The sequence below is a fragment of the Euwallacea similis genome, chromosome 7 (assembly GCF_039881205.1).
Source record: "Euwallacea similis isolate ESF13 chromosome 7, ESF131.1, whole genome shotgun sequence".
NCBI lineage: Eukaryota > Metazoa > Arthropoda > Insecta > Coleoptera > Curculionidae > Euwallacea > Euwallacea similis.
Window position 1 is genome coordinate 2,548,360 of NC_089615.1, and position 19,824 is coordinate 2,568,183.

The window sequence follows — 19,824 nt, forward strand, 5'->3', positions numbered from 1 at the left end:
TATCCTCCAAGCTGAGTTTCCAAGAATTTCACACCTAACAAAGCTTTTACTATCAACTTAATTAGTTCCTTGTCTAAACATTTTACTTAACAAATTACCTATCTAAACATTTAGTTGTTGCGTATACGTTGTTTCCTGGAGAAGGACCCAAAACAACCAATTTTGCTGTCCTTGACAATGGAATCATTGCTATGCAGAAACTTTCTCTTGTAAGCAAAATTTTCCTAACTTAAAATTTATGTCTGGGTTTAGCCGAGAATTTACAACGATCAATAATCCGAAATGACAGTTTTAATAGTTAAAAAAATGCAAACGGAAATAGCCCGAGAGAAACTTTTATTGTCTTTAAATGGGGAAGGTAATGGTTATTGTAAAATTTGAAAGGCAAATGAAATTACCAATTATTTTAAGCTGTTGGAATATCAGCCAGTCTAGTCAATATAGAAAAGTGGTTGAACGATCTTAGGATATCATTAAAAAAAACTAAGAGGAAGTAGGTAGATAATAGTTAGTTTTTTCGGACGCTTATCTAACACCTATCCATCTATTAATGAACCGAAACGTGAATTTGAAAGTTAAGAAGATTTTAGGAATTTCTACACATTCTATTTATACAACTCTGGCTAATAAGTGACGACAGAGAAGTAAACACCATCAACAATTTCCAAACACACGTAGATTATTCATCAGGTTCTATGGACATATGTACCGTCAACATGTGCTTAAGCATATAAAAATTTCAAGGTTCTTACGTGGTTCCACGTTTTACAACACTAAAGTTTAAAGCAAATTATCGCCCAGTAAATGGTTAGCCATCGTTGGTAAACTTGCAGGTAAAAACGTCCTGCTAATACGAGTCTTACCCACATAGCAAGTGTGCCTTACTCTAACCGATATTTACTTAACTTCCTTATATAGTATTTATTTTTCCTCCTTGTGATATTTATATAATAGTCATAATGAATTGACATGGAATAGAGAGATAAGTAGTGATAAGATAAGGATTTTACGCCCTATCAGTATGATTCCCTTTGAATATTTCAACTATGGTAAAAGATAGATTAGACGATTTGAGGAAGGTAAGCTACTAGTTTATGAATAAATTAATGACATTTGAATTATTCAATAAGATTAATATTGAAAGCTGTAAATAAGTGATTAAATTAATGTTAATATGTAAACATTGCAGGAACGGGGGAGGCACAATGGATATACGCAAGTGGAAATTCAGGTAAGATATGATAACATTTTTTCTGAAAACTTTATCAGCTCCAACAGATCATTCTGATCGGAAAATCAAAAAACATATCAACATTTAGACCAATCTAATCCTATAACGCGCCTTTAAACATAAAGGCATGGATGTAACAACATCCATGAACATCACCACTTTTTAGGTAATGTAAGCGGCTAGATTCTAATACCAGTTATCTCAAATAAGGGTGGCCCTGTATAATAAAACTTACAGCCTTCTCTTCGTAAAAACTGGAAAATATGTAAGTTTCATTAAATCGGTACAACTGTAATGCCCCAATAAAAGACCAATTTCGCTATTCACCCAACAATAAGTGTTAAGGATGTTGATGGTCGATAATTTCCTTTTAGCCTTAGTACGCCTCTGCGCATTAGACTTCGGTTTTGGTACTAATATATTGTAGAGTATCAGACAAAATCAAAGCAACTTCATAATTTCTCATTTTTTACATATATAGTTAACCGTACATATTTAAAACTATTATAATTTTCCTAAATAATAATCAATTAACCTACACGAGTTTGATTTTGTCTGAGTTCAGAGTAAATATTGTTTTGAAGAACTTTAATATAACAATTTTCTTGATACGATAAAGTTAAAGGAACTGGAGGATAATTTCTTACAAAACAAAAATAATATAATTAGAACTTATATTTTTTCCAGTATCCTTTATTGCTGACAAATTTCTGGCGTCTGTGTGGCATGGAAGAAATGAAATTATTAATTACATATATCATCATCTATTGTATTTCAAGCTATATGCACCTCTTCAAATAACTGGTGGCTATTTCTTATTTCTCAGCGACGAATCCTTTTTTCGACGATCTCCCATAAATTTTCTATGGGATTTAAGTTTGGAAACTCAGCTGGCCGTTTTAAAACGGAACTATTTTTTGCACAATAATTTGAGCTGTATGCTTATGGTCATTATCATGCTAGTATATAAGTCTAAATGGCACGTTTCTTTCTGCAAAAAAAAGTTTAAGGTTTTCCAAAATATTTAGATATTTATATCTATTCATAGTTCTAGTAACCTTATACAAAATGCGGATTGCAGATTCGGGTTTGCTAAACTGGTGTATTTGATGCTTTGATCTGTTTTTTGGAGATTTTTCGTAACCTTCTACCACGCTTTAAATTCACTACATACCTTCGAATTTAATAATGTTAGTTGTTTTTTAAACAATATCTTTTTCACACCAAAAGCATCTGTTATCCACTTGTTACGATTTGCCGGACTTACAAGCCTCAACGATTTTTCTTTTAAGATCTACTGAATAATGAATACCACAAAGCCTATTTAAATCAAAAATCCACTTTGAAATCGAATGAAATTCAAACAGTAAACTAAATTTACTATCTAATTGCTTTAATTTTGCTGCATGCATTTTTTGAATTTTTTTATCCCTCAGGTCACAAAAACTAAAAGCCTATAGATAGTAAATAAATAATAGTACTCTCATGAATAAAATACGTTGTAAATAAAATATGATCATTGTAGCATCCAATATTATTAATTTTTTTGCAATTTTACATAGTCGCTCTAATTTTTTCCGATTCTTAGTACTTACGGAGTACAATATGGGACAGTTTCCAACATGGGAGTCCATCCTCGGGTAATTATTGGAAATAGTGAAATTTCCTGGACTCATGCACCTTTTTTCCTTTTTATTTCACAAAATCTTTAAAAAAAACCGACCTGTTCTCCTAGCAACCGAATAGTGCGAGATTCACTGAGGTGTGAACTAACAACCTCATCTTTCAAGGGTCGAGGGTTTATTACACCCTCATTGTGTGACGTATTCCGTCTGATTATTTTCTTTATTGGGTTATTGTGTTGTTGCCCTATTGTCCTTCTTAAGTAGCGGCACCCATCATTAATTCCTTTTCTTTGACCATGCACCTGAAGAAATGGCATTGCTGCAGCAGTCCTACTTCATTTTACTTTCCAGCATCCCGTTGATGAGGGATATTGAAGTTAGATTCTTCACACACTCGTTTAGGGTTTCTCTTTGTTCTTCAAATAAAGGGCATTGATAAATGCAGTGCCTTGCGGCGTCATTGATTCCACAGTTCCTGCAACCCGGGCCCGTTTTATCTATACTGTCCATATAGCTCCTGAAGGGTCCGTGTCCGCTGAGCGCTTGAGTTAGGTAATAATTCAAGCTTTTATGTTTACACAAAGTCCATGAGTTTAGGTCAGGAATAAGACTTTTTGTCTACTAACCCTTGTCCTCGAGACTTGATAATCAATCCTGCCATTTCTGGATGGTCGTACTTCTGACTGCTCTCCTTTCCACCTCCGATACCCGTGGAAGAACGTTGAGAGTTTCACATTCGTCCAGGAGGAGGTCAATAGGGGCCATGCCTACTAGAACTTGGACTGCCTCGTGGGATACAGTGTGATATGCACATATAGTTCGTACGGCTTTTCTTTACTCTCAGCATTATATATGTGTTCTTTTTTATTCTCGTCATTCAGCCCCAAATTAAGGCAACTTAGAATAGCATCGACTATGTCACCCCGTAGGGTAGTTGCCTTTTTTAAGTAGGCGGTCCTTCGATTGACAGCATTATTCTGTGAAAAAGTCCCAATTTGTTGAGACTCTTTTGACAAATGTCCTTTCAACTTGTAACTCTTTGAGCCAACCTTTGAGACATTTAATGGATATCTTCAGGAGAATGTAGAGATTGCTCACTGTGAAGGAGATGTCTTTCCTATCCCACTTCGCGCCCGGGCTATACTTGACGAATGGTCAGTCAAATGATCGCATTCGCTTCTCTCATCATCTCTGCACCATCGTCTTCGCAAACGACTAAAACTATGTCGTCCGCATACCCCATGAGCGTGATTTTTGATGATTTCTCAGCTTTCAATATCGCATAGATTCACGCACCTGAATCTTGATCGTATAATTTCATTAAAATATTACTGACTTGAGAATGTTTCCATTTTTAGGAGGAAACCCGACCTCTCACAAGTGGAAGTAACCTGCGAAATACGTTCGAAAGGGCAGATATTTTGAGCCAGTGGATAGGAACTATTGAAGAGAATGTAGAAGCAATAAAACAGTATGTTAGAAAGCTAGATGATGTCACTGTGAATCAAAAAGGTATTTAGATTCAAGATGTTTGCTGATTGTAGGCCCTAAGCTTGGCAAATTTTATAGATTTAAATGACAAAATCGACTCCCTGTTTCAAAACAACACAAGCATATCGCATCAAATTCAAAACAAGATTAAAGAATTTGAGGTGGAAATCCAAGACTGCGACACATCGGCGGAAGGGCGAATTAAAAATATCCAATACAACACCCTGAAAACCAGATATCAAAAAATCTTTAAGCTAAATTCTACCGAACTAGAGAACTTCAGAAGTATTAAAAAATCGCAACTCGAGGCCCAACTCAGAGCTAAAGGGGTGAGGGTGACCGACGAGGAGCTTACCCAGTTGCTGCAAGATGGAACTGACATACATATTTTTACCGAAAATGTGCGTCTTACCTTTGACTTTATAGATTGCCAAAGTTTTTACAAATTTATTGATTTTAAGATTTTGGCTGAAACAGCCGAAGCCAAGAGGGTTCTGCAAGATATAGAAGACAGGCATCAGCAACTGCTGAAAATCGAAACTATGTTGGTGGACGTGCGGGATCTGTTCTTGCAAATGGCTATAATCATTGATGAACAGGTACAATCCTGCGAAATTAGAAGCGAATTCGTTATTCATAAGGAAACTGTTTTTAGCAAGAACTGATAGACCGAGTGGAGTATCAAGCAGAAATGGCGCAAAATTTTATTGGCAGAGGGAGGGAAGATTTGAAGAGCGGGCAAAAAAGGCGTATGAAGCACCTGAAGGTACGTATGCATAAAGGGTGTTCCAGGGCAACATGTAAATTTTTCCTGAGGTGATAATTCAGGCAGTTTTATGAAGAAAAATTCTTATAAGCACGTACTTGCGATATACAGGGTGAGCGTCTATAAGAAGTTGTCGACACCACGTAAGAAATCGTTAGAAAAACAATAATGTCGAATTAATAGTTAAAAATGTGGTTTTAAACGATATTAACATTCAAAAAATTAAAATACATTTTCTTAGGTCTAGGCGGCGAATATTTTTAATCGGAATGTTGCTCATCGTCAATTAACGATAAATGAATTATGTTTTGTTAAGAATAGCTAGCAGAATGTGTATCCGGTAATCACCTAAGCAATTCCGTTTGATATGACTGCGTCTACGTTTCACGTAGCGAGCCGTAATTTTACGCCAAACGTAAAAGGTGCTGCAAGGAAAGTTTTTACTGCGCATGAGCAATTCGTAATTTTTACGTGTTCAAGTCGACTTCAACTGCCTAGTTAATTCTTAATGCACGCGAATGCGTTAAACTTTTTTGCAAGTTATTTACACCGTTTTTCCATGGAAGTTGCTGATCTGCACATGATCACATTCATGATTGCGTCTTTGAAAAAGTATTGCAATAGCGTGGAACACGTGCCAAAATACAAAAATATTACAAAGACATACCTATTGGCGCAACCAATCAATAAAGGGTGTTTTTAAGTACGTGGCTAAATTTTAAGGTGTGATTCTAAGACGAAAAATTTATATAAATATAGGTCCGGTAATATTTCGTTATCAAAATATAACATATCAAACTTTGTTTTTATTTGTCACATATTAAAAAAAACTCTTAAATAACAAGGAGACGCAAACAAATATAACGTTGAAACTTGATGACAGTTTTTAATGTAGAATAAAGGAATTTTTTAAACTAAAAATTGTTTGTCTCCTTTTGCTAGTGGCGTGCACAGAAGTAACGCCGGAAATTTGAGAAAAATCAAACAAGAAAAACACTTGATCAAAACTACACTTAAACAATGGTACGCACGTTTTTAAAGTAAAAAAAAAAAACATTTAACAATAAGTAACACGAAACTTACGATAGTTGCTGAAAATGTCCTCCTTCAACTTAAATGCAAGCATTATCTTCTTGTTTTAATATCAATTTCTGAACACGTTGCAATATTTCCAGTGTATATCTTATCTGATTACATGAATCCCATATCCGTTGGATTAATTCTCCAGCGTTAACTGGAATTCTATAAACGAAGAACTCTACATGCCTTCAAGAGAAAAAATCTAACGGATTTAAATCTAGTGACTTCGGTGGCCATGACTACTTAATGCGAAGAAAATATAAAAGTTTTAAAAAAGACAGTGATGCATAAATAACAATAACAATCATAAATAACACTGTCAAATTTCAACAAAATCAGCTAAAAAATTATTAAGATTTTTATAAGAAAGGATTTTTAAAAAAGTTTGACACTGTTTCTTGAAAACGAAGCTTTACTGGACCTATGTTTATATAAACTTTTCATGTTAGAATCACTCAAAGAATTACCTCTTGAAGTTTGGCCACGTAGTTAAATAACATCCTGTATATTCGTAATACGTGACATCTATGTATCGAATTAATTACTTTCTTCAATACTTACTGATTTTGTAAATTTGGAATAATTTTAATTTTTTCTATTTCAGCTTAAAATCGCCCTTATAGTAATCGCCATTGTGTTCGTAATTATATTGATTGCGTTACTTTTTAAGTAGATAAGGATAACATGACTATAATATTTATATTTCTTGTAACAGGTTGGTAATATATTCCCGTACGTCTCGGTTTTCGCATATAGATGCATAAAATATACACGCATATTTCCTGCCTCTAATGCTTGTTAGTTTCGAGTATCAACTTAAATTGTTTGCTGAGAACATGTTAGTTTTTCTATTAGAAACACAGTGTACTATTTCTATTCAATTGACGACTTATATTGGTGCTAGTTCTATAATATACTATTTTATAGATGTAATAGTATTTGCTCCAGTATATTCTAAATAATAAACACACAAATCTATTTGTCAGTTTATTATTTACCTAGCAGCAGTCCAGGAGTGACTGATTCAGTCGTTCATCCCATATGATCCCACACCAAATAATCGAGTGTGACTCAAGTGATAATGAATGGTGAATATTAAATCCTTTTCTATCTCGATGACATACGTGTGGTAAAATATTTTTTTATTCGCGTGCGGAAAACTGTACTTTACCACATTAATTTGGCTGTGGAAACGTGTGAATTTCCGCGGAACGTACGAAGCGGTTCCATAATATAACACAAGTTTAAAATTTTAGTTTTTCAGTTACTCTACATCTAATCGATCGATGCTCTTCCCGAACCACCTCGTATTCTAAACTGCCCCACAAAAAGATAGCTCCACTCATGTTTTTTGGTAATTTACGAGTGTTTAAACTTTTCTTAAGTTTTTCTTTTGTATCATGTTTGTTGACCAAAAACATTAGGCTCTGCAAAGAACCATTCACATACGCTTCCTCATACCGTAATAAAGTATACTAAACCGAAAATCGGCTTTCACAGCTCCACTTTGCTTTTGTCACTTATCGATGTGTTTTTGTTTATATTGTTATTTTTGACAGCGTAAAAAACTGTTTTGAAAGATCGTGTTCGGTTTGGTTCAGTATTTGTTGTAATGGGACGTGGTCCGTCTTTAACTGAAGTGGAAAGAGCAGATATTTTGACTCATCATCGTTATGGACGCTCAAATCGTTGGATCGCTCGTAAAATGGGACGTAATCATCGAGTTATTAATTGTTTTTTGAAGGATCCGGTCGCTTACGGTACGAAAAAGTCCCCAGGACGGCCGAAAAAGCTTAATGCCCGTCAGAGAAGACGTATCATTAATGCAGTTTCAAATGCTACCGTATCGTGCAGCACCATCAAAAAAGATCAGGACCTTAATGTGTCAATTGAAACAGTTAGGCGTACGATTCGTCAATGTGGCTTTGTTAAACGTTCAAAAATGCTCACAACGCCAGAATTGTCTGACGTTCACAAGATTCAACGTCTCGCATTTGCTCGTGCTAATGTTCGCACTGATTTTACAAATGTAAGTTTTCAATGTTACCAGCAATGTTATGTAATTATTTAACGCCTTTCATTTAGTTCATTTGGTCTGACGAGACAAAAATGGAATCTCGACGGCCCTGATGGATTCAATCCATATTGGAGAGATTTGAGGAAAGAGCCTCGAATTTTTTCACGTCGAAACTTTGGTGGTGGCACACTAATGGTGTGGGCAGCGTTCAGCGTGCACGGTAAAGTGCGTTTAGCATTTCCATCCGCTAAAATGAATTCAGAAGAATATCAAGAACTGCTGGACGCATGTCTTTTGCCTTATCTCGAGGAAAATGACGGTATTGAATTCCAGTATCAGCAAGACAATGCACCAATCCATGTTTCGCGATCAACGAAAGCTTGGTTTAACGGAGCACAATTGCCACTGGTCGACTAGCCTTCCCGTTCACCGGATTTAAATGTTATCGAAAACGTTTGGGCAATACTCGTATGCCGTGTTTACGCAAATAATCGCAAATATCGTACCATTGAGGAGCTCAAAAATTCAATTGTGCTCGAATGGAAAAAGTTAGATAATAACTTTCTTGTTCGGCTTGTAGATTCTGTGGATAACCGTTTATTTCAAGTAATTCAGAGGAATGGCAGCGCCACTAATTACTGAAATGTCGTCAATGTTATTATTTTATTGATAATATGTAAATAAATGATTGTTTTTGAAGTGAAGCTATCATTATGTGGAAGCCAATTTTCGGTTTAGTATACTGTATTACGGTATAAGGATGCGAATGTGAATGGTTCTTTGCAGAGCCTAATGTTTTTGGTCAACAAACATGATACAAAAGAAAAACTTAAGAAAAGTTTAAACACTTTCGTAAATTACCAAAAAACATGAGTGGAGCTATCTTTTTGTGGGGCAGTGTATATGTATAGAAATATTAGGATTTGCGTAGAAATAATAGAACCGTGTCTACACATTTCGAAGAAACCCGTATTTATTTAATATTTAAGAAATCCATATAAAATTACTTAATATGTACAGATATCAGTCAGACATTTAATATCACACAAAATTTATATTAATAGGTACGTACATTCCTTAATTATAACAATTAATAACTAAGGAATCAGTAATATCATATAGCGTTTCCCATTCCTATATTTGCAGGAGCATTCAGAAAAAAAATGGCCAAAAAGTCCAGTTATGAAACATACAACACAATACGACGATCAACATTTTTATATTTTCAAAAATGTGAATGGAAATCGCTTTTAAAAATTGTCCCTTCCGTCAAGGACTTACACGTAAAAACAATAAATTAGGAAAAAACAAACTAAAGAACACACGAGGATACAATCTTCACTGTAACTTTTTCTGACCAACTCTAACCTTTGCATTCTCCACTAATTCATTGAATAGCTTGGAAAATGTTTCAGAAAAATTCTTCAGTTTTCCATGATATTGCATTCCAGGAAACATGACAACGAATGAAACGGCAATATAGGACAATAAGAGATTGTCCACGGTGCTTCCGAGCCAGGCGAGCACAATTAGGGCTGATATGGTAACGCCAAAATACTGAAATAACGAGCATTAATATAAGAAAAATTGTGACTTTTTTAAATAGATATTTTTAATGAAAATTTTAAATAGTCTACATATGAAATTAAAACTGACGGTGACTTTTTACTTGAATATACAGAAATATAATATAATAATATATAGAAATTAAAGTATTATATAACGTTAAACCTTTTTACATTGTTTTATGCTTACTCACCAATTTTGGATTGGTGACTCTCATTCTGCAAAATGAGGAAATCAAAAGTTGTGATTTGGTTTTGTACAAAATAATATTTGTACATATCTCTTCGTATTCTTTTTGCTTTTCCGGTGTCCAAGTCTCGGGTTTAAACACGGAGCTTAAAATGATTGGCATAAAGTAGTCACTTAGAGTTATGGCGATCCCAATTAGTGACATGATGGTCAACACGTTTGGGTCACAGAAGAGTATTAAGGTGAACAGAACCGTAGTGCCTGTAAAATATGAAAGATATTATTATTTGCTATTATTGTAATTGGTGAAATGAGGATATGAACTTAATATGTACTTAAATAATAAAATATTAGATATTATTTTAATACCCATTAATTACCTGCTAACAAGCCTGTAGCATAAAAATTCCGCTCCCATAACAATAGTTTATTTGTGAAGAGAACTAACTCCCGCCACGGTTCCATGGAAAGCTTCAGTTTCCTTATTTGTGTTTCCTGGAATTTAATAACCCATTAAGCAATGAAACTATTTTCTTTGGATCATCAGTTTTAGAAATAAAGTAAAAGAAAGCTACTCTGCGAGATGGGGTAATCTTCAGGCGCACCGTGTTTCGCGGGGATATTGTTTTTCCAAAACTGAAAACATAAATGTTTATAGTAATTAAATAGGTAGGGTCACTTTAAATTACAGCATATTATGATTACTAATGGTGATTGAATAACAAAGGCTTCATGGTTCTTAAACAAGCCCAAATTAAAGCATCCCTTACATAACTTGAGTAACTATTATACAGAGTGTTTTCTAATGATTGCGGAAAATTTTAACCACGGATTCTACATTGAAAAATAATGCCAGTTTGCTATATAAATCATATTCTGAAAATGCTTTGTTGAAGAAATACAGGGTGTTGAAATTTAATAATTTGCCACTGAATTTTCCAAAATTAAAAATAATTTTTTAATTCCTTGTTCAATTCTAAAGAAAAAGCCTTCTTGAGTTAAGAAATTGTATTATAACATCTTGAGAGACAATTCGACATACACCTGAAATTTTTGAACAAGTTCAATATTCAATGCATCGGAGGATAAATGCTTGTATTGAAGTAGGAGGAAATCATTTTCAACAACTTTTATATATTTTTGTTAATAAAAGATAACCTACAAAATGTCATTAAAAAATCTCTATTGTTTTGAAGAAATTTGTGAATTTCAATTTTTTTCATTCAATTTCAACACCCTGTATTTCTTCATCGAAACATTTTTGGAATATGGTTTATATAGCAAACTAACATTATTTTTCAATGTAAAATCTGTAGTACAAATTTTTCGCAATCATTAAAAAATACCCCGTATGTCAACTTATAAATACTTTTTTGTCAAAAACTCGATAATTGTAAAACATTATTAAGCTATGCAAATGAGCCTGAGTTATGTGACATTATCACATTTGTTCAGGAATGAATAAAATCTTGAGTTAGCTTTCATCACAAAACACACACACTAAGGCTAATCAGGCAGAAGACCAAGGGAGGACTGGCAACTGTTTAGAAATAATAAAATGCCGACTCAAATATGACAGTGGTATCATCTAGTATTGAATCAGCTTTTTGCCCGAATAGCCCTAATGTAGTTTGTGAGCTATATCAGCTATGGGTTAAAACAGGATAGAAAGTATAGTACCATTGATAGAGGAAGGGATATCTTGTAATCACTGGAAAAGGAAGTAGTGGGTAAAGGTACGTTCATTTGGGAGTCGCAGAGAAAGCCTTTGGCGAAAGTTCCTTGGTCATTGAAACAAGGTGCCAAAGCTCTTGGGGGTTGAAAACAAAGGTCCTCCTTAAAAAGTCGAATTAAATAATAACAATAATAAGATGTATTGGGTAATGCGCCTATTACATAAATGCGGATACTCACGTTGTCGCACATTGTGATTTTTAATTGAATTTTTGAGAATTTCTTCGGAACGTATTTTTTCAAGATTGCATTATTTGAAGCTTGACACCAAAAACAAAACACAAATACAAAACAAAGCACCCTGTGACGGGTGGCGAAAACGACAAATGACACTATTGACATCATTAATTTGAATTTCAATATCAAGCATAATTGATATTCTCAGGGTAGCGGCCCCCATAGAATGGGAGCATGGAGGGAGCCGTGTTGGAACTCTGGCAAATACTGGCTTTTAATTTGTTCAAAAAACAACTACAAAGCACAAAAATTATATATATAAAATGTATAGAAGAAAAAAAAGGACACTGATCAAACAGGCATACTTTAGCACCTGTAGGTGCTTTTATGGTCACTTGTTCGAAAATGATAGTTAATTTTTTCCGTTCATCAAATATGCTGATTTTGACTCATATTTCAAAAATAAATCTAATTTTTGCATAATTTCCTCAATTATCCGCTTAGTTTTGAACTATTTATGCTCAATTTCTTATCTTATCTGTCGGTAATAATCAATTGCAACCTCCGAATGGCCGTAAATCAGATTTTCTTGTCAATTTTGATTTAATTTTTTTTTTTAATATTATAATATTCTGGATAAACGCTATTTTTGAATAAACGTAAAAAAATTTAAGCTTAAGGTAATTAAAACCTATGAAAACCATTAAACATTTTAAAAATTGAAACAATGCAACATTTAAATGATTCTTTCATAATCTCGATGACGCTCTGTCAGGTTTAATAAAGTCGTTATTTCAGATAGCTGTCACGTTTTTTTTTCATTTTTTTCTTGAAGAAGTTGTAGAGGGGGAAACGTCAATTTTTTATCTGTTATTATTATGAAGGAAATTTTAACAGTTTTTCATTAATCTTACACTGTAGAGTGTAAACCAATAAATTCAATAATCCCTGGTCACCGATTAAGATGGCAAATGCAGGAAGCGTAAGTTTATCATGTAAGAATTAAAATTCCGGTCTTAAGAATAGCGTTTTGTTTAAATTTTAAGATGTCCAACAACGTTGAAAACCTCTCCCCCCAAACAATCCGCGGGGTTGTGAAGGAAATGCAGGAGCTAGTCAATGACCCCCCCGAAGGAATTAAGGTCCAGATTAACGATGAAGATGTAACCGACATTCAAGCATTCATTGAAGGCCCTTCTGGTAAGTGATGCATTTTTCTTTCTTGTTTCTAGTTTGTTTTATCATTTTCCCTTTAGGCCTTTAATTACAATTCGTATTTACTGTGATGCAGAGACAAATTTTACTGCACTTGCATGCCACTATTCATTTTTTTAATCAGCTATTTTAAGGTAGATTCTCGATAAAGGATGTTTGAGCTTTAAGCTGCATCCATTCAGGGAATGATAGAGAAAAACAAAATAAGATGTACCTCCAAACTTTTTTTTGTAAATCCATCATTAATATCCAATAACTGAAGATGTCAATTCTTTATTCAATTTACAACATTCTTTATCTCTTGTATTTTGTCCACCCTTGCATTCACATCCCTTGTCAGTTGGTAAAATACAAAGTTGTTTTTGAAAAAGAAAGTTTTTGAAAATTATTCATTTTAGGATATCCCTTATACTATACCTATTTGTCTTGGAATCATTGTGTCTTTTATCATTCCCATTAAGGTTTCTATAATTCCAATGGAACTCACAGTTTCTCAACCTTAAGGGTATTTTGCATGTTATAAAAAAAATGAATACAAAATTACCTATTAATTTAGTGTATCTGCTCATTTAGTTTAATAATAATTGCATTAATAAAATATTCTTATAATTGTTGTTTCATACACCAAGGTACCCCTTATAATGGCGGAGTTTTTAAAGTTAAATTAACACTGGGCAAAGGATTCCCCACAGAACCACCAAAAGCCTATTTTTTCACCAAAATATTCCACCCTAATGTGGCTGCAAATGGAGAGATCTGTGTCAATACTTTAAAGAAGGACTGGAAACCTGATCTCGGAATCAAACATATACTTCTTGTGAGCTTTATATTATGCCGGTCTTAGTTTTGGAGATTTATAATGCATTTTTTAGACCATTAAGTGTCTTTTAATAGTGCCCAATCCAGAATCGGCCTTAAATGAGGAAGCTGGTAAGCTTTTACTGGAACAATATGACGACTATTTTCAGAGGGCGAAAATGATTACTGAAATCCATGCCCAGGTAAGTCATATGAGAAATTTAATTGCACTGAGTGGTTAATCTACATTCTTAATATAGCCCCATAAAAGTAAAGGGCTGGGGACAGCAGAAGGTCCGATGGCTAAAAAACATGCGGGCGACAAAAATAAACTTACGGCAGAGAAGAAGAAGATATTAAAAGATAAAAAGCGAACTCTAAAACGTTTATGAAACTTTCCTTAATAAGCCATTTACAGTTATCATGTAGGCTATTTGAAGGAGGCTTTAGTTTAGACCCACTTAAGCGGAATTTTAGCGGAACTGTTCCAACAAATTTTATAAGCTAAAAGTTTCTAGTTTACAATCTCGCCCTACTAAGCTAAAACTACCTTTTGTACTGCTTTCTAGTTTGTTTCTGTCCTCATCTCATTTCTTTATACTATTTGTCATGCTTTTTGAACTATTTACCATGAAGACAACATACATATTTCTTACAATTTGTGAAAATGTTTTCTTTAGATACGACTCCACTACTAGGTGGGCTGTTATACCCCACACCCCAAAATAACCCATTTGGCACCTATTCCCACCCCTTATTCCCCATTACCCTCAGGTACCTACCTAGCCCCCAATTACCGCCAAAAACCCACCGCACTAATCTTTTCGTCTCACCTAAACCATTGGAAAAATTTTTAAAGAAAGGCATCAAAAACCTTCTCAAATCCCCAGGTACCTACCTGAGGAGAATGAAAGAAATTTATCCCAAAATTTTTTTTATTTTCCCAAAAAAATTATTTTGCACAACATATGACGAGTTGGATGATGACGTTTAGGTGCTTTCTTTTTAAAAAATATTTGATTTCCTTAATAAACTTTTTATTGTAGCGTATGAAAACAATTTCACATAACAGCTGGTGGTGGAGGGTTTGGTGGACTCAGTGATCCTGAGGAGACACCGGAATCTTCATCACTGCAAGAATATAAAGAATCTTTAATTGTTATATACAGTTTAGCTTAAAACCAATAAGTTATAGAAGACTGGAAAGGTGAAACTATAGACATGACATTCTGCATCTATCTCTTTATCAAAAATTGATTTATAAGAATTTCCAGAATGTTAGCTGTTGTATTATAGGATTATATTTAACATTTTAACAACTATTATAGTTATACTTCATATTTTACATCTTGGCTCTAATAAGCCGTCTGAAAATTTGTTTGGAAGGTGGGCTTCCAAAGGTGATATTTATGTGGCGGTTATTCGACATCTCCAATCTAATGGTTGATACTTTGATATTAACCATATTTGCTTATAATATATATAAGCAAAGCATTATCCTTATATATTCCTCCTGGCGACACTGGCGATATTACCACATCATTTTTCGTTACTGATAAGTTTGCTTCGTATGAATTAAAAAGCATGGAATTTATCACCACTCTAAACTGCATCGCCGTATTGCCTCCTGCCTCTTCATAAACTGATTGTTTATCATTTTACAGGTCATTTTTATCAATATATAGTAAAAAGTGGAATAACATAACCTTCGATTCAATATTTAATGACACGGAAATTTGAATGAACACAAACAGTTTTCTCCACACCAGAGCTTGATAACTTCTTTCATAGATGGCGCTCGCTGGTTAAATTTGAACAGATTTAATATTATTTTCATTTTAAAAAGATCCAACTATTTTCAAAATAACTTCTTTATAAGTAAATTAACTATAAATACAACATTTAAAATTCTTAATTCGTCTTTTTATTGTGCATATTTAATGTTTAGTTACATACAAACACATTTGTGGTTTGGTTTTTAAATTTTTAATTGTTTCCTCAACTTGTTTTTTGGTTAAATTACCATTTTTATATTTATCATTTAAATTGTATATAAATTTGTCAGGTACCTGTTCATTTTCTGATTAATGATTATTCGCATTTGTTATCTCTTTGTTACTGTTAATTACAGTACCGGATGCTTTTAGCATCCGAAAGAAGCCTCCGGCTTCCATTTCATTATAATCACACTGTGTTTGCGCTTCAGTACGAAGTCGTTCCGACCTCCTAGGATGCGAAGCATCCGTACTAGTGCTAGTACGCATTTGTTGCATTTGAGTAGTAACGTTTTCAAGTTCCTCTTTCAACTTAGTGACAGGATCTTTTTGTCCATGGTTATTCATCATATATTCATATAGCGGTTTAATTTGTTTATAAATTCGTAACAGGTTCGCTCTAGAATTGTTATACAGTAGAGTCTCGATATAGTGAACTAATTAATGAACGATCTTGTCATTACACCGAGGTTGTTCACTATTTAGAGTTCAGATAAAAGCATACAACAGTGATATTCACGAAGTGTTTATTGCGTTAATAACTCAGTTTCAAGTTTAATATAATATAAAAACATATATATTTTAGTTATAAAACAACACGAAATACATATTCTAATAATAAATAGTAGGAGAGATACATGTGGTATTACATATTTAATTAAAAAAATAAAATCAGTTTGTAGAATTAAAAAAGTCTGTTAGTTTACTTTGCTTTGTCGGCTTATTGTACATTGTTTTCACTAAATTACCTCTGAGATCTTGAAGAACAACTACAGTAGAATATTCTATTTCATCGGAGTTTTCTTCAGTCCATTGAATAACCTTGTTTAAACATTTCAATGCCTCGCATGTAGAAATCAATTTTTCAGACATAAATAAATCCGGAACCATATTACTGTCCTCATCTTCAACTTCAATTATGTCGCTTTGCTCATTTTCTGGCTCATCTTGATAATTTTCTGGTTGCCGGTCTTCGTTCCAAACCGCAACATCATTTTGATCACATGCGTTGGGGTCCAAGACACTTAGGATTTTCGTGATTTCAAATTGTGTATATTCTGGATCTTCATCCCGTATCCGTCATTTCAAAACACTTAAAGGAATGTTTTCTTCTTCTTCTTCAAAATAAATGTTTGGTCTTAAAATTTTATGCCAACATTTTTTAATTACTATTGGTTTTAATTTCTCCCAGGCCAAATTTAGGTTTGAAACAGCATCTCTTAATTACAGCTTTTAACGTTTCACCGACATCACCTTTTGCAACTACTTGAGATAACAAATTTTTGCGATAAAACAGTTTCGTAAGACGTATTGCATTCTGATCCATGGGTTGGATGAGTGGAGTAACGTTTGGCGGCATGTACATGACGGTAACACATTTATCTATTTTGTTAAATTCTTCTGCTGGTGGGTGGCTTGGATCATTATCTAGCAATAATAATACTCTTATTGGTAGACCCTGAGTTTCTAGAAAATCCTTTACCTCTGGAATAAAATTCTTTTTGAACCAATTCTTGAAAATTTCCGCTGTCATCCATGCTGTCTTAGAATGGTCATAATTCACAGGGCAATTAAATTTTTTGAACGTCCGAGGATTTTTAGCTTTTCCTACCACTAGCAACTTGACTTTATGATTTCCAGAAGCATTCGCACACGCTAAAAATGTGATTCTTTGTTTTTCTGTCTTCCTTCCAGGGGCTGTCTTTTCCATTGAAGAGACAGTACGTTTTATCGGGTAGAAGCTTCCAATATAAACCTGACTCGTCTGCATTGTAGATTTGTTCAAGACCTAGTTGAAGCTTCGCTATTTTTTCTGACAATTTTTGTTTAAATGGAGCTATTTGCTCGGGCTGTGATGACAGTTTTTCTCCGGCAATTTTTAAAAACCTTATGCCGTAGCGTTTTTTAAAATTCTGTAACCAACTGTTACTTGCCTGAAAAGATCCTCTGTAAAACTTGGAATTTAGAGTCTTTGCCTTCTCTTTGATCATGTCCCCATTAATGGGAGAATGTTGTTCCCTTTGCTTTAAAAACCACTTATACAGATGTTTTTCCATTTCTGCATAAACAGACATTTTTAAGGTTTTTCTTTTCCGAGGCCCAGTAAATGTACTACCAACACTTTGCAAAATTTTATGTTTCTTGTTTTTAATTGAGGTGATTGTAGATTTAGCAACACCATATTTTCTGGAAAACTGTATAGGTGCTACCCCACGTTGCAGTAATTCTAAGATTTCTGCTTTTTGTTGCAGTTTTTAATGTGTTCTTTTAGATAGCGACATCTAAAAAAAACAATTACAATATGTAGTATTTGCTTCAAAGATTCTGTATACAACACCTTTATTTTTAATTTAGCAGCACAACATTACACTATCATCACATATCTTATCTAACAAAGAGACTCCGTTCAGAACCGTAGCAAAAACTGAATTGTGGAATAAACATGCTCGGGGGAAGTACCGACGTATCTGTAGGGACTTCCCCCGTATATGTACCAACGCTCAAAACTACATCACAACCGTAAGCCGACCGCAGAGTCTTCATGAAAGTAAAAGTGTTTATTGTATAATGTTAATCAATCAATAATCACTCTAGCGAGGTACAGTTTGTTCACTATTGAGAGGTCAATGTTATTTTTTTGTATTCACTGCAACGGATAGTTCATTATATCGTGTGTTCACTATATCGAGACTCTACTGTACTTACTTCCTATTTCTGTTATAGAACACTTTTCGTACTCAACTAGTTCGTACATTTTAAATTTTTGTTCAGGATTCATTTTAATATTTATTTATTAATATTAAAATAAAAATTTTATACGGGCGCAAACGACCCTACTAGGATGCCTTCGGCATCCGTATAACATTACCGAAACATTAACAATATGATCGTGTAACAGTTATATAACAGATTAAATTTCCTCTTTTAGAGTATTTTTTAGTATATCGTGTATGTACCTGGCGATTTGAGAAGGTTTTTGATGCCTTTGCTAAAAAGTTTTTCCAATGGTTTAGGTGAGACGAAAAGATTAATGCGGTAGGTTTTTGGCGGTGATTGGGGGCTAGGTAGGTACTTGGGGGTAAACGGGAATATGGGGTGGGAATAGGTGCCAAATGGGTTATTTTGGGACGTGTGGTATAACAGCCCACCTAGTAGTGACTCCTTTTTTAATTTTAATTTTTACATTTATTTAAAATGGCCGGCTCTTTATGTAGTTACTCTGCAGAAATTCACTTTTTCCAAACTTTAGCTGCCAGGTGCAGAATATTAAAATTTTATTCGTCTTAAAAGATAATGCAATTTTGTTAAGTTTGCTGGGAATTTTACCTTAAAGGGAGTATGGACTGTTTTTTATTTGTACATCCAGGAAGGTAGTGCAATCCGCTCGAATCTATTGTAATTATTTTTTCCGGTCACAAATAAAATAAGTACCTAATTAAATTATTGATTTTTTTATTGTAAGAATATTTTTTAGCAAAATGTGTTCATGTAGTGACTGAGTGTTTCTTGTGAGTATATTTATTTAATAAAATTCTTTGATTCCACTGAAAAACTGTTTTATTGAATTAATTAGTAGAGCTCTCGTGGAAAGGAACAATCATCTATTGTGTGGCTACAATGGAACTGGATGAGCATGTTGCTAACCAAGGAAACATATTTCGACACAGTGAATAATTTTTTTACAAAGCTCAAAATCCTTAACAGATAAATACAATTACGCAGGTTCCAGGTATAACTTCTTATTACTTTCTAAGCTTCCAGATTAACATAATCCACGAGAACATGTGGCAGAAGAAGAACAACTTGTATAAATCTTCCGGGCTATTAATATCAAATACTTCAATGCGCTTCAAATTCCTGATAGTATCTTGGGTAATTTTTATTATTTCTGCTAACATATCAAGGGTGAATGTACTGGAAAAATGGGATGTTTTGAAAAA

At 33.8% G+C, this 19,824-nt stretch overlaps 3 protein-coding genes and 1 pseudogene across 3 annotated transcripts; 2 read left to right on the plus strand and 2 right to left on the minus strand.

Annotated features, from left to right (window-relative positions):
- The first annotated feature begins 911 nt into the window (after positions 1 to 911).
- Positions 912 to 7,107, plus strand: LOC136409829 (syntaxin-1A-like). The gene is made up of 7 exons (XM_066391634.1): positions 912 to 1,079; positions 1,190 to 1,231; positions 4,215 to 4,368; positions 4,426 to 4,748; positions 4,809 to 4,946; positions 5,003 to 5,113; positions 6,798 to 7,107. Exons 1-7 carry the CDS (start codon positions 1,047 to 1,049, stop codon positions 6,864 to 6,866), a joined length of 870 nt encoding a protein of 289 aa, XP_066247731.1. The 5' UTR covers positions 912 to 1,046; the 3' UTR covers positions 6,867 to 7,107.
- Positions 7,108 to 9,159: 2,052 nt separating this feature from the next.
- Arl6IP1 (ADP-ribosylation factor-like 6 interacting protein 1) lies at positions 9,160 to 12,002 on the minus strand. Its single transcript, XM_066391905.1, has 5 exons — positions 11,880 to 12,002; positions 11,646 to 11,801; positions 10,346 to 10,460; positions 9,970 to 10,226; positions 9,160 to 9,767 (listed from the first exon to the last, which is right to left on the minus strand). The coding sequence occupies exons 1-5, from the start codon at positions 11,889 to 11,891 to the stop codon at positions 9,549 to 9,551; spliced, it is 759 nt and encodes a 252-aa protein (XP_066248002.1). The 5' UTR covers positions 11,892 to 12,002; the 3' UTR covers positions 9,160 to 9,548.
- A 698-nt stretch (positions 12,003 to 12,700) lies between these two features.
- On the plus strand, positions 12,701 to 14,547 carry LOC136409939 (ubiquitin-conjugating enzyme E2 S). Its single transcript, XM_066391799.1, has 5 exons — positions 12,701 to 12,858; positions 12,923 to 13,076; positions 13,721 to 13,908; positions 13,964 to 14,092; positions 14,150 to 14,547. Exons 1-5 carry the CDS (start codon positions 12,841 to 12,843, stop codon positions 14,279 to 14,281), a joined length of 621 nt encoding a protein of 206 aa, XP_066247896.1. The 5' UTR covers positions 12,701 to 12,840; the 3' UTR covers positions 14,282 to 14,547.
- A 403-nt stretch (positions 14,548 to 14,950) lies between these two features.
- LOC136410061 (jerky protein homolog-like) lies at positions 14,951 to 18,307 on the minus strand (annotated as a pseudogene).
- Between the last annotated feature and the right edge of the window lie 1,517 nt (positions 18,308 to 19,824).

What these genes read in the sequence shown, in the direction of transcription:
- LOC136409829 (XM_066391634.1), top strand. Translation starts at nt 1,047, where the DNA reads ATGGTAAAAGATAGATTAGACGATTTGAGGAAG. An exon ending in TACATATTTTTACCGAAAAT is followed by an intron (nt 4,749 to 4,808) that starts GTGCGTCTTACC and finishes ATTGATTTTAAG; the next exon opens with ATTTTGGCTGAAACAGCCGA. An exon ending in CTATAATCATTGATGAACAG is followed by an intron (nt 4,947 to 5,002) that starts GTACAATCCTGC and finishes AACTGTTTTTAG; the next exon opens with CAAGAACTGATAGACCGAGT.
- Arl6IP1 (XM_066391905.1), bottom strand. An exon ending in TATCCCTTCCTCTATCAATG is followed by an intron (nt 10,461 to 11,645) that starts GTACTATACTTT and finishes ATTAAATTCCAG; the next exon opens with GAAACACAAATAAGGAAACT. An exon ending in GAGTCACCAATCCAAAATTG is followed by an intron (nt 9,768 to 9,969) that starts GTGAGTAAGCAT and finishes TCGTTATTTCAG; the next exon opens with TATTTTGGCGTTACCATATC.
- LOC136409939 (XM_066391799.1), top strand. An exon ending in GAATCAAACATATACTTCTT is followed by an intron (nt 13,909 to 13,963) that starts GTGAGCTTTATA and finishes TGCATTTTTTAG; the next exon opens with ACCATTAAGTGTCTTTTAAT. An exon ending in TTACTGAAATCCATGCCCAG is followed by an intron (nt 14,093 to 14,149) that starts GTAAGTCATATG and finishes TTCTTAATATAG; the next exon opens with CCCCATAAAAGTAAAGGGCT.